The sequence below is a fragment of the Vidua chalybeata genome, chromosome 3 (assembly GCF_026979565.1).
Source record: "Vidua chalybeata isolate OUT-0048 chromosome 3, bVidCha1 merged haplotype, whole genome shotgun sequence".
NCBI lineage: Eukaryota > Metazoa > Chordata > Aves > Passeriformes > Viduidae > Vidua > Vidua chalybeata.
The window spans coordinates 109,151,107-109,165,206 of record NC_071532.1 but is presented as its reverse complement, the minus strand read 5'-3'; the positions used below and the strand labels follow the sequence as shown (position 1 = coordinate 109,165,206).

Genomic DNA, 14,100 nt, shown 5'->3' with positions numbered 1-14,100 from the left:
TGGACTTGAGAACACTCTGCAAAGCATAAGTTCTCCTATCTCATTGTTGAGCAAAGATGCAATTTTAAACCAGGACCAAATGATGATTTGACACTTAGAAGTGTACTGTGATATACTTTTTTTTTTGTGAGTAGATGTCCCTTTGATTACTGTACAGTAGGATTAAGTCTGCTTGGTGGGGGAAAGTAGTTTATACGAAATGTCATAGAACATGTTTTTTCTTTTTCTACAGCATAATTCGGACAAACATTTACTTTGGGAGAAAATGTGTAAATGTTGGAAATGTGGATGAACTAGCCTTTTTTATTTAACCTTAGATTTCCCATCTTCTGCCTACCTGTTATTTTACATCAGGGTAGGAATCATGATAAAGGTAGAAACCACTAAATCCCCTGACTTTTCTAGTTACTTGCCTTGTTTCAATCTAAATTCAACCTAAAATCCAATTTCCCCATGTGTGACACCCCCAGCTCGTTCCTCTTGCCGAGATAAAGAGCAGATGTTGGGAATCTTGGACTCTCCTTAAACCCAGCTCTACAGCTCCTGGCAGCGCTGCCTCTGCTCTGCAGTTTGACAATTGACCAGAGAGCTTTGCAAGATGGAAAAAGGACAAGTGCTGGAGCAGAATTGGCAGGGACAGCTCTGGAAAGCCTCGGTGGGGAAAGCAGCACCTCGAAAGGTTTCTGTGGGCAGGTGAAAGGAGCGGCGTGAGGGTCCCCCGGGGTCAGCAAGAGTGAGAGCTGCTCCTATGCGGAGGGAAGGCAGGAGCCGTGTCCCCAGGAGAGGGACACTCGGCATCTGAACCTCCCACTCTCTCCTCGGCTGTGCCTCCTCCGGATGCTCTACCCAGCAGAAATGTTACTCAGGGGGAGGAGGGACAGGCGGGAGGTGGAAGGAAAGTTTATTCTATTTGTAGGGTGAGAAGAGAGGAGGAACAAGTGGAAGGATATTTAAACAAAGGCTGGTGGGGGAGAAGTGTGATAGTTGAGAGCACGATGAAAAAAGAAACAACTGACCTATTTTTCTCAAGAGTTTTGGTCCCCAAATGATGAATGTCATTAATTCTGTGTCTAGGAAATTTAGCATCCTAATCAGGTTTGACAGAAAAACAAACTCTAGAATTTGTTTGTGTTTTTTTTTTTTAATCTGACGGTTTAAAAATCATTCATGCACTGCTTTAACCTGCATCTGCAATCACATGTATGTTTTTTAAGTGACCCATTCAAACAGAAGGGGACACATCCCCTCTTTTCACATCCTTCCTTCACCAGAAGGTGTCTTCCAGCCTCAATCCTTCTGCTTCTCCCACTGGAGAAGCTTTTGACTCTTTTGAGCATGCAGTCAAGCTTAGCTTTGGAAATACTAGTATTTATGCTAGGAGCCTTTATTTTACAGTTAATATGTTGGAATTTTCCTTTTGGAGCTCGTAAGAAAAATGACCTTTCCCTCCATCTAGTCCAGGCACTAGAGGGCATCCCTCGCCTGCAGGTTACACAAAGACGTGTCCCCAAACTGCTCAGGAGAGTCCTGCAACACTGACTTCACCCTCCCTGTCTGCCTTTCCGCTCGTTGTGCTGATTTATGTGCATGACAAAGAGAACAGAACTGATCTGTCAAACAATTCTTATTTTGGGCCGCAGATGTCCCCACCAAAGACTCTCTAAAGATGAGACTTGATGAAGCCAGCAGTAAGCATCCTGCAGCAGAGCAGAACTCCAAAGAGAAAAAAAATTTGCAGAAAACAGGAGGCCACAGAATAATTTTCATAAAATCTGGACCTTAATGTGACAACCACAGCCCAGAAATAAATTTCAGTTCCTCCTTGAGCTTAACAGACTCCCCAAAACTCAATGATTTCAGTACATTTTAGAGAAAGAAAAGTATGAGTCATGCCAGAGATTTTTGACTTGGTTTTGGTCAATAATGCAACTAATTTTGCCTTCTCTTGTATCATAGATATTCAAGAGGTTGGGCATGCTTTTAAAAGAGATAAAGATGCTTTTAAAGAGATATTAAAAGCTCAATATATTGAAGACTGTGAGGTCCTTTAGTAATAATAAATTTAGAACCATCTAAAGTCAAGAGTGACACAATCCTGGGTTCCTATGAGAGGTACACAAAGTGTACCTGATATTTTGGAGATTTAAATAAATAAAACTAACAAATTATTATTATTATTTCAATTTCTGTATTGCTATCACACAGAAAAAGCTCATGTTGCCTTCTCTTTGGATTCTCTAAACCACAGAATAAGCCTGTGTCCTTCCATTTCTGCCTCCTCCAGCAGCAGGAACCATTGAAGGATGGTTTTCCTTGAAGAAATTGTGCTGTAAGTTAGTTCCACCTGTAAGGAATATCTGCATGTCCAAAGTGAGAGCAGCTTATACCACCAAGAATTCAACAAGCATCTCCAAGTTTGGCCAGAAATTGGTTACACAGACAGGAAATGAGCTTCACTTAGTTTTCTGTTGGAATTTTAACACAGTGGTGCCATTCCCAAAAATTCCATTGGATAAAATTCACTATTAGCATACCCAGGCACAGAGGTCTCTGCCAAAGTGAGCTCAGGCACATCAGTATTTATCTTTAGGACTCACAGCAAGGCAATCCAAGAACAGAAGCAACATCATAGGTTTGATAGCAGGTTTGTTACTGGCTTTGAATAAAGGCAGGGAGGTGGGCACAGCTGCATTTCTGGGAAGCAGGAATCTCACCCTGGCTTACAATAAAGGTTCTCAGCCATCAGCCCCAGGCCAGCAGTTGTCAGACAGGTACCTCCCTCTCAGTCTCTTCTGATGAATGAATAGCTGGTCACATAGAATCCCAGAACCATGGAATGGTCTGGGTTGGAAGAAACTTTAAAGATCAACCAGCTCCACACCCTGCCATGGGCAGGGACACCTTCCGCTATCCCAGGTTGCTCCAAGCCCTGTCCAGCCTGGCCTTGGGCACTTCCAGGGCTCCAGGGGCAGGCACAGCTTCTCTGGGCATCCTGTGCCAGGGCCTCACCATCCTCACAGGCAAGAATTTCTTCTTAATTTCAGATTTCAGCTTAAAGCCATTGCTCTGTTTACTAATAAAACACAGCTGTGTTTATTCTGCCCTGACCCAAGATGCCTGAGGGTGGGAACAGCCCTTGCTCCTCTAACTTGGTACCTTTTCTAAGACTGTAATTCCATGAGAACTTCCTCTTGCAAGCAGATGTGATATGGACACACCTGTATTTCAGAGCAGCCCCACTCAACTTCCCTGTGCCCAGTGACCCCTGAAAATTTCAGTCCCTTGTCACAGCTGCTGAAAACCTCCAGTGTTGAGGATTCAATGCTATTTCTGCCTTGAAGAGTCTCCATCCCTTAGGATAATAAAAAACTCACAAAGTTCTGAGCAAGTTCTTCTAATTGACCCTGCTTGGAGCAGGGGGATTGGTCTAGGAGATCACCAGAGGTGTCTTCCAGCCTCAATCCTTCTGTAATTCTGTAATTCTCCGATAATACGTGCTGAGACCTCAGCCTACTTGCCTAGATCTGTATGGACCTTTCAGGCTATGATTGTAGAAGATATTGACCTTTAGGATGAGCTGAGTTCTCTCAGCATCAAGGAGGAGGGATCTGAAATTCCCAGAGCTGCATCTCACAGCCAAACAACAAACTGGGTATTTAGTGGATTCACCCAGAACAGAAGAGATGCAGGTAGAGTTTCTTCCCTTTGCCTGAGGGGTTTGAACCTGCATCTCCCAGCTGAAGGTTTGAAGAACCTGGCAGTATTTGGTGAATGATATTTAAACAACAAATAAAGGCCAAGAAAGACTCTCCTGAGCCTGTCTAGATATTATCTGAAAGCAGATTTCATTCATTTATGTGTGTGGGGAAAAGGCTTGTCTAAATATTATGCTTTCTATGGGAGAAAAAAAAAATCATCACATTTTTGGACCAGCTCCAGGAAATTCATAAGTTAAAAAAAAAAGGATAAACAAACCTACTTACAGAGTTAGTATAAGACATTCATCTCCCTCACAAGAACACTCAGAACATCAATTTGTAAGCAGAAATCAATGCTGAGGAAACTGCAGGACCAAGACACTTGCTAGGAGCCAAGATATCTAAGAGTAAACTTCCATTCTGCCACTCACTCTTTCTGTGGCTTTAGGCAAGTCAGGTCTCTTTATACAAAATACAGATCATGGAATTTAACCCTATGGCTGAAAAGGGTTGCATGCCATGAAACATTTTAATTATAGTTATATTACATTGCAATATTAGAGACCCTACCTTCTACCAGGGAAGTCAGGAGTGTGACATTTGCTGCTTTTCTTCTTCCTGCAGGTAAATTTAGTCCAAGTCTGTCTAATTTTTCTCGCAAGCAGCGTCCTCCGTTCTTGGATTTTGCTCTGTCAGGAAAGAGATATATTTGTCTTTATTCTGCACCTTTCCCCCATGTTAATATAAGCCTAGAAATTGTACACGCTTCATTAACGAATATGTGGGGTAATGCCCACAGTAGTGACATCCATGGGAAATATTTTGGAGCTGTATTCCTAATTTCCTGCTTGCTCTAAATGATTCTTTAACATCGGCTCTTTGGCAGAGTTAAAGGTTTTAATGCCTGTCATGGGGGCATCAGATCTTCAGGCAGTTTCCACCTAGTGAATCCCAGTGTCCCAATTTGGGCATGGCACCTGGGTTACAGTGACTAAATGTAAATATTGACAGTGCAAACACTTATATCTGATTTAGCCAAGCCAGGCTCCAAAGACAAATTAGAGAGAAAACATGACTCTCTAGAATTAGATTAAACAGATATCCACAATGAGTGAACTTTACTGATCTGGCTTGTCTGGCTATTAAAGGAAGCCAGATAGCTACTTAAATGTAGATGTCTATGTGGAAACCAGCTCTAACTGTGCCTCCATAATTTATGTAGAGATCTGGGTATTTAGAAATGTTGCTTAAAAAGCCCAAAACTCACAAGTAAGAAGGCCAAGGGAATAGGAAATGCTGAAGCTAAAATCTCATCCATCATTGGTTGTCTGTGCCCCTATGCCAAATACCTACATCCCACTCTTCCCACAAAATAGGTCCTGGTGTGTCCCAGCTGCTTTTCTGCAGCACCTCAGTGTTTGAGGCATTTCAGACAAATCCACTTATGCAGCAGATGTAGGTTCAAATTCATCCTCAGCCTTAGGGAATTTTAACCTGTATCTTTCAAACAGTTGCAGCAGTCAGCTGACAGCAAATAACCAATGTTAAAATGCTTAAACAATTAATGAAACAGTGACTGGAACCCTGATACCTACCATCCCAAATGAATGACCTGTCCATTAATTAGATAAGAGTCTAGACCTTTGCTTTTTGTACAAGAAATACATAATTAACCCCAAACAAGATTGAGGGGCCCTCAGTTTTTGAGGTTCATGTTCAAGTTCCTTCAGGCAGAGGAAGAAACCAAACATGGAATATCACCATTTGGATGTCTTTTTTTATGCATTAAAAAATACCACAACTTTGGCCAATTCTGAAAAGATTTTTTTCTTTATACAGAAGAACACTTTATTCCCAAAGCAAGCTATTTGGGAAAATAGGTAACCAGTGACTGCTGACAGGATGCAAAAAACAAGCCTTTAAGGTCTCAGGCAAAGAATCAACGAGATTTTGTTTTCCTACATCTTTCCTGGTCAAATAAGAAGTGTTTGAGCCTGTTCCCTAGCTGTGAAACCCTCAGTTACAAACTGACCAAATCTGTTCCACTGCTCTCCCTGATTCATAAAACTGAATTAGCACATCCAAACTGCAGACAGGGAGGAGTCCCTGGCTTTTGCAAAGTCCTGAACCATGCCCAGGGTTAATCTGGGAGAGGAGATATTTAGTCTGGGTCAAGAACCTGTGGGGATCATTCAAACATTTTAACAGAAGAGAGAAGTGAGCCCCCACATTCAAGTCAATGCCCTTGAATCCACAATAGCTTGCACTGTATTGATGCAATCTGTAGCATGAATATTTAAAATTAAAATTAGCTGAAGGTTTCTCCAGGATGAAACAAATAGAAGGGAAAATTTTAGTGAATGTAGATTTTGGATTCCAATGCCCATAGAAGCAGTTGAATGGGACTTATGCCTTGAAAACAATTTATGGTCTATAGCCATTTTTCTGCAAGATGTCTCAAGACAGCTCTGGAGTGCCTGCATGTCTCAGGCTGGTTAAAATGACTTTCAGTATAAGCACAAGGATCAGTGTGGCCTTCAGTGCCAGCACTGAAATAGCCGATGACTTTCCAGCTAGTTTTGATCAAAGGGTGTTCAAGCAGCTGATGCCATCTGAGCTGACGCCTCAGGGACACCGTGACTTAGATATGCCTGGCTGAATTACAGTTGCCTCCTACTTTTCCTCTTGCAATGTGAGGCATAGTCTGCCCCTTTCCTTCTTTCTGCTCCTGCTCTCTGCAGGTGTCTGCTCTGGTCAGTGAAGGGTCAGAGGCAAAACTTTACCTAATTATTTGCTTCTCCCCCAATATCTCACAATTAGAAAAGTAAAACTAGTTTATTCTTTTTTTGTGCTCAAAAAAAATATGCAGAGAAAGGAAGAAAAATGTATCCCTACACCTGAGTGTTATATTTTTTTGTTGAATGAGGGCTGTAACTATTGTAAAATGATCTGCTTTAAGACTGTTTCTCAGCAAGAATTTAGATTTCTAGGTCTGGTGAAAATTTCCACACATTGAATTTCCCTTTTTTTTTTTTTTTTCTCAAAACAAATCAAAGGAACATCTATCTACATCTGATGAGTAACTGAACAGAGGAGGTAAAAAAAAATCAGTTTGATGAAAAATGTAAACTTGCTAATTTACTGAAAATTCCCAGTGTTCCCTCCTCATCCATCCCCTTCTGTTCACCTCAAGTGTGACCACTATCCAAATAGGGGGAAAAGAATAAAACCTATCTGTTGAAAATAAAAAAAGTTACAGCAGTTACTGCATTGTCTAGGGGTTGTTATCCTCACCTTCGACTTACCTTCTCAAAATACCTCCGAGGAGGGAGGCGTTGAGGCATTCTGGTGGTGAAAGGCGCCTCTTTACCTCTGCGATGGTCACTTTGTACTTGGAAGTGGAGCTGAGCAGAGACAAGCGACCAGGAACGGAGCAGAACAGGTCGGTGGGGTTGACAACACAGGTGCCACCTTAAAAAAAAAGAAATATTAAAGTGAGGGAAACCTCCTCTTCTGTATTTTGACAAACTCAACCATGAAGAACAATTTTGTGGTTCTCTTGTGTTTGGTTTTGTTTGGGTTTGTTTTTTCTTAGGGCGTGTGTGCTTTGGCTAATATTGTTTTGAGAAAAATGAATGTGTTGGAATTTCTGTGTGGGAACAGTGATTTATTAGATCTCATAAGATTTACAGTCAAAATACCTTGTTATAGTTATTTGATATCATTTGATTTCATGTTCTGGAAAAATTACTGATTATCACAAAGGTATCTCCAATCTAGTACGATTAAAAAATAAGATTGAACTCACAATTAAAAAAAAAAAACCCCACAGTTTGTGAAAATACTGGGATGTTAGTTCTAATGAGAAATGTTAAATTTAACTCTCATAGCAGTATTTAGGATTACAAAGATGCAAGAACACTGTGGGTGTGCAGTGATTTGCAGCAAGAACAGCATTCCACACCTTTGAACTCATAAATTCCTTCCAAAGTTAGGTCAAATCCTCAGCTGATATTAACGATTGAAATCTATTGAGCTACATCAGTTTATCTCAGGTTAGCTCTGCAATTGTTTATTTCTTGAGAGTGGCAATTACTTGGCCTGGGTCTAAAACTGCTGAATGATCACCAAATCTTTCAGTCAAGACTGTGATCAATAACTCCTCAGGCAAAACTGAGCTTTTAACTTAAAGTTAGTATGAGAGAGAGAAAGAGAGAAAACTTTCTCTTCTACTCAAGAGAGTAGAACAAACTCCCAGGGAAAAAAAAAAAAAAAGAAGTAATCTTAAGGACTAACACATATTTTATCACCAAGCACAAAACACTTTTCTTTGACCTGCCTTCTCCAACCTGACTACAACAAAAAAATTCTGTGGAAGAAATAAACCTTACCACTGCATGCACTATTATTCCCTGGGGGAAAGATGAGAAAAAGAAGAATGAGCTGCGTATGACAGTGATATAAAATATCATATAATTCAATGCACTACTAGAAGGAGTTCAGATGGTTTATGTGAGGATGATGATGTGAAGACCTTCTTAGAGCAGAATTAATCTGTACTCATCACTCATGCTTAAAGGAAGCATACTGTATCTTTTAAAATACTGTGTTAGTTTCTTTTTTCCTGTGAGCACCTTAATTTTTTTAATTACAAAAGCTCACTGCTGCACTTAAAAATTTAAGTTTCTAACCCGAATTCTGTAATGAGATTAGATTAGAATAGAATAGAATAGAATAGAATAGAATAGAATAGAATGACAATTAAAAGCTCACTTTAGGCAAGATCCTACACCTTTTTTCTTTATCAACTTACACATTAAAATTAAGGTGACTCTGTTCCACTTCTCACAGAGACTGACTGAAGGATGAACCTTCATCAAATGCAGACTATTGCTTGCTTACATAAGGCAAACAGAATTTCTTTCCAAATATTTCAGCTCTTGAAGGTATATTTAAACATTTGTGCTGACAGCAGCACCAGAAAAGAACATCTCTTGGTATCAATCCCAGATTGGGTGAGATCCTGACTCAGTACAGCAGGGTATTTTATGACTTCTAATTATGTTCCAGGGCAGATATTAGTGTCCACTTCTTAGACAGGATATAGCGACAATTCATGTATCACCAAAATATGGGCACATCAAGGGCACTGATGCACATTTTTACACAGCTCAAAGCTACAATTAACGAGCTCATACGCTCAAACACAAAAATCTGGCGCCACACGCCTGAAATAATTTTGGGTCTGTGTTGTTTTGGTGTGTTTGGGTTTTCTTTGGTAGATTTTCTTGTTTTTTTTTTCCAGAAACCTGTAAATATTTTCAAGCAACGTTTTCCAACTTCTGGTCTGTCAGGTACATTTGTGAAGAGCGTTAACACTGAGTAGATCTGTTTGTTTGGCATCTGCCACACAATGCACATGCACACGTGTATATATATATACGTGTCAAGAAAACAGTAGCACTGTCTACATATTTATTTACTTCAATGAGTCTCTAGATTTTATAACGAGTGAGACTGTACTGAAATCAGTGTCATATTAAAGTTCATCTCCTTGCCAGGTTAAGCCAGTATGTGCACCCTTTATGCCAGATAAATAATTGTTCCTTTAATCCAAAAACCTGTTACCCTGCAGCTGCTCCTACCCTAACCAGAATTTACTGGAACACTTCTTATTACTATTCAGTAGAAAGTTGCTTACAGTCTGAAATATTTTAAAATATCATGCCCAAGCAATGTGATCTAAACCAAAGCAATTCCAGGTAAGCCAGGTATGGGTTAAAAGTAAAAGAACTCAGCAAGTCTAGGTCATTTGCTTTCCAGAAACATTGGGAACAAGTAGCAAATTACAGGAAGGTAAAATCTATTGCATATAATTATTTCACTCTATTAATTATTCATTGACACAGCAACAGAGAGCAGTGTGGTGCCTTCTAGATGAAGATATGTCTTTGTCACAAGCTGTGTGCATTTTTGAAGGCATGAATTTCCTACCACAAACACCACCTTGGAAAGGAGATGGATGAAGTCCTGGTCTTTGCACCATGTGGTAAACAGAAAAAGGCATAGAGGGCTGCTGGAAAAAGAGGAGAAAGGAGAAGGGCAGCCACACAGGAAGATGAAGGATTAGGTTTCTTGTCAAACACAAGCTTCAGAGTATTTCTTCCTTCCTTCTGATCATGTGTTAGAGTGATTTTGCAAAGCAGCTTAACATGAAGACCACAAGATACGTTTTAAGGTGAACTAAACAGCAGTGGCAGCAACCAGCTTTTTTTCCTGTCAACACAATGTGCTGCTGGAAAAGTCAATCCTTGCTTAATTGTTGAGCCAACATTGTCACAACAGAGTACTTGAGAGGTGGGATGCTAAGATACCAGCAGAAGAAACAGAAATAATGCCTCAAAACCGGAGTGGAAATAATGCTTTTTGTGAGTCTAGCGATTCAGCCTGGAGATCCCTATTACTCTCAGCAGTTTTTGCTGGCTTTGGAAATCTTTACAGACTAACTTCTGGTGCCAGGACATGTAAGATGCCTCAGCTCATCAAATTAAGAGTCCCACATGCAGGAACAGCAAAGTAATTTGCCCACAAGTGCGCCTGAAGAAGGGAAAGCTGTGGCCCTTGCGCCCTGACTTGTTATCCGTGGCATTCATCCTATGGCAAAGCCAGATAATGGAAAAGGAGAGCAGGCAGACAGTGAGATAACTGGTGGGATCATCCAGCTGATTGTCTCAGCAATTTTGTGCTCTGAGCACCACGTGAAATGGGCCTGTGAGTGTTAAGAAGACACTTTTTAGGACAACTGTTTATTCCCATAGGGAAGTGATTACATGGTCTGATCTGCCTTCTTTGGAGATGACTATAAATGGTGATGGTTGTGCTCTTACAGCCAGAGGTCTGGAAACAGAGGCAGGGCAAGATTTAGGCAAAGGGAGAATTGTAATTTATATTTCAACTGATAGATTAGGAGGAAAAAAAGAAAAGAGGGAAGATTTCAGGCACTCCATCCCTTCTTTAAGGCTTCTCTCTCATCCAACTCTATTCCATTATTTCTTTATACATGACAGAGTTTTAGTCTCTGATCTGTCATCTTCATGTTGATTTCAATAAATGCAATTGCTCACAAGATAAAAATGGGTGGGAAAGAGAGATGCTTTGTGCAGCTGATCTCATTCTAGATGAGAGACCAAGGGCCCAAAACTGCCGTGTACTGAATCCCCAAATTACCTAAAGAGAATATATATATAACCCAAGGTAGTTAAAGATGTTCCTGCTCATTGCAAAGGGTTGGACTAGATGTCCTTTAAAGGTCACTTTCAACACAAAATATTCTATGATACTAACCTATGATTATTTTCAAGTGGCCTGAGAGAGGGGAATGACAAAAGACTAAGTTTGTTTTTTTAGTTTACTTTGGGGACACAATCCTTTTCCTTCTAACTGACTGGTTCACGCTCCACACAGTGTCGCCCTTCATGAGAACTCTGCTTTTGCTTTGTTTCCTAAGCCTAGAACAAACAAAAGTTAGGCTATGTGGTAGTCAGAGCAAACATGGGGAGAGCATTTTCCCTCTCTTATTCCTGTCTCCACATCAAATAGCACACGTCAGTACAAAATGCCAGCACAAGTGATTATGGGTTGTGCAGATGACAGCAGGGAGAACAGAGCCATGCCTTAACCCACCTGCCTTGTCAACACAATGAAAATCCCAATAACACACGTGGCGAGGACACTGGGTCTGTTTTGGTTGCAGGTTCCCTTTGTACAGATGAAGAGAACAATAGGGTGGCTGGAGTGTGGTGGTTTATTCTGATTTAGTTACTCGGGCACCTGCTGAAATGCAAGGCTTCTTTACACCATCAGAGTAAAATATTTGTGCATCCTTTCATTAATAAAACCAACATTCTGAAATATTTTTTATACTTTTCATAAGCAATGTTTTTGTTTTTTCAGGAATGACAGAGACAAATGTCCATCAATGTCAATAGATGTTTTTTACACTTTTAATAGAATTTTTTTTAATATGTGTCTATAATTTTGTGCATCCTTACACTCTGCAAGGCCATATTTTATTTGTTAATTACAACAGCCACAATATGATAAGTGTTTTATATTCATTCAATACAACATAGTCCCTTTCTCCAAGACATTCACCTGTAAATGTCATGCACCTATGTAAGGAAACATCATAATGCACTGGTGACAACAGTGCAGAAGTGCTGTTTATTTTGTTTTTCAGGATATAGACGTTTGTGTACTTGTGTACATTATTAAGTATAAGCACACCTGAATGTCAAGAGATTGATCTTATATAAAATATTAATAGCATGCTATGCTTCTTATTAGTCTATTATTGTATCTACTAGTGCTGTTTGTGGGATCCTCCAGTCTATAGTTTATTTTCTGCCCTGTGCTGAAATTTTGGCAAGTAGAGAGTACGTTACAAAATAAAGACATTAGAATCTGTCTCTCCTTAGCTTTCTTCCCTTATCATGTAACAAATGTGAGCAAGAAGTTATCAGCACAGATTTTTTCAGTACTGTTTAATCCCATTTTCAGTTCCAAAAGGTCTATAAGCAATTTAAAAGCAATTTAAAATGTTCTCCAAATTATCCTCACATGACCCAGTCATTAACATCAGTAGCTAAATATTCAAAACTCTAAAACTAATCTACATTTGTCAGGAAAAATAGAAAGTACTGCATTTTTTTTTTTGTTTTTGTTTTTGGGTTTTTTTTCCCCAGTTATTCTTTTAGTTTCATTTAAGTTAACAAACTTTGTGTCATGTTGGTAGCCACATAAAACCAGCTCATGCCACGAGCACAAACAATTCAGAGATGTCCCTCACTACAACATTCATGCCAAGAAAACAAAGACATGCCTGCATGCACAGAACATGAGGAATTTTAAAATATAAACCAAAAGATGCAGTAAGATTGAGGGTATCACCAGCAGTTTATAAGACCAGCCCCTTATCTACACCACGTTTTTAAGGATATTAAGAGCTGTAAGAGTTTTAAGTGTAAGCAAGGTTTTAAAAACAGGTTGGGATAAGTAAGGTGGAAAATAGAATAATACGAATAAGTGGGTTTGTTACGGGAAACCAGCTTTAAAGATTGCATGAACATGTAAAAATATCTCCTGCCCCCAGGACCAGCCCTCCATTATCGAGGTGTATCAGCACTGACACAGGAGAACGTCTGCAACTCCTGGGCTGAAGGGTAAGATCCAAACCATACCCAAAAGAAAAGACATCTGCTTCATTCCTCTTTCCTATACACAAGGGAAATGTCTCTTCCCAATCTGTGCCACTGGCTTGGGAAAACCGCTGAGTGCTGCTGGAGAGTGCCCGCACCCCTGTGCTGGCTCCTGCGGGACAAAGGCTTGGGCAGGCTGTGTGTGGTGTGGGATGTGTGTGCGAAGGTGTGGCAAAGGTTTGAGGCTCTGCCCAAGGTGCCCCATGAGTGGGGCAGGAGTTGAAAGAGGAATCTGTCCCAGGCTCTGTGTGTGTGTCCTGTACGTGTTGGGTGTTAGTTGTGTGTCCACTTGTCGTGTACTCTTGCACACTTCACTCCCGGTGTGTGTGCCTGAGTTCGTGGGATTCCAGGGGCAGCTCTGCGTGGTGCACATCCCGTGTGTGCCTGGCTCCAAAATCTCCGCTGAGGCAGGCAAAGCTGGGACTGTGCAGATCATGACACTCCACAGCTCGAAATGGAGCGAAGTGAGATAGAAAATCTATAATACACAACTTCTACCCCAGCAGGAATGGGGAGCAGCACAGAGTCCCAAAGGTGGGAGAACGCCGCCCAGGGACTTTCCATGACCCTGCTGCCCACAGCCAGAAAATACACCTTTTGTAGGTCAGCAGAGAAAACAAAAAAACGACCAAAAAAAAAAAATTCCCCTAGAAACAACCAAACCTCAAACAGACAAACAAAACCTCGCCGAAAGATCAAACCAAAATAAAACAAACCATCAAGCAAAAAAAACAAAAAAGGCTCTCGAAACCCAGCCTGATCTCTTCGCCAAACTTCTGCCAAAGGTCTGGCCGCGGCCAGGAGCAGAGGAGCTCCGCTCCCTCCTGGCCCGTGCGAGTGCTCGGTGTCCGGGCAGAGCCCGTCAAACCCCCTCCATCCCCTTCCCCAGCCCCAAACTCCTGGCGAGCTGGAAGTCGCCGAATGATTTGGCTTTAGTCGGCTGGAGATTATCTCGGTTGGAGCCGCGAAAGCCATTAATTAAGCCAGCTATTTAGGATTTTTAATGCTATTTAAATTGGCCCTTGGAACAGAAAAGAAAAGAAGAGAAAAGAAGGAGACAACAGCGCTAATGACAGCGCGTTAAGATCTGAACACAATGATGGGCTATTACAGGAGTCCCGAGGCTCTTGTAAGGTTCAGAAGAG

At 40.9% G+C, this 14,100-nt stretch overlaps 1 protein-coding gene across 1 annotated transcript in view; it reads right to left on the bottom strand.

The window, feature by feature from the left end:
* Window positions 1-14,100, bottom strand: part of TFAP2D (transcription factor AP-2 delta) — a 47,684-nt gene that overhangs the window by 23,615 nt on the left and 9,969 nt on the right. Inside the window, exons 4-5 of the mRNA XM_053938301.1 lie at window positions 7,004-7,169; window positions 4,269-4,387 (exon numbers count right to left, since the gene is read on the bottom strand). Coding sequence (XP_053794276.1) covers window positions 4,269-4,387; window positions 7,004-7,169 — 285 coding nt within the window. The remainder of the gene's footprint in view (window positions 1-4,268; window positions 4,388-7,003; window positions 7,170-14,100) is intronic.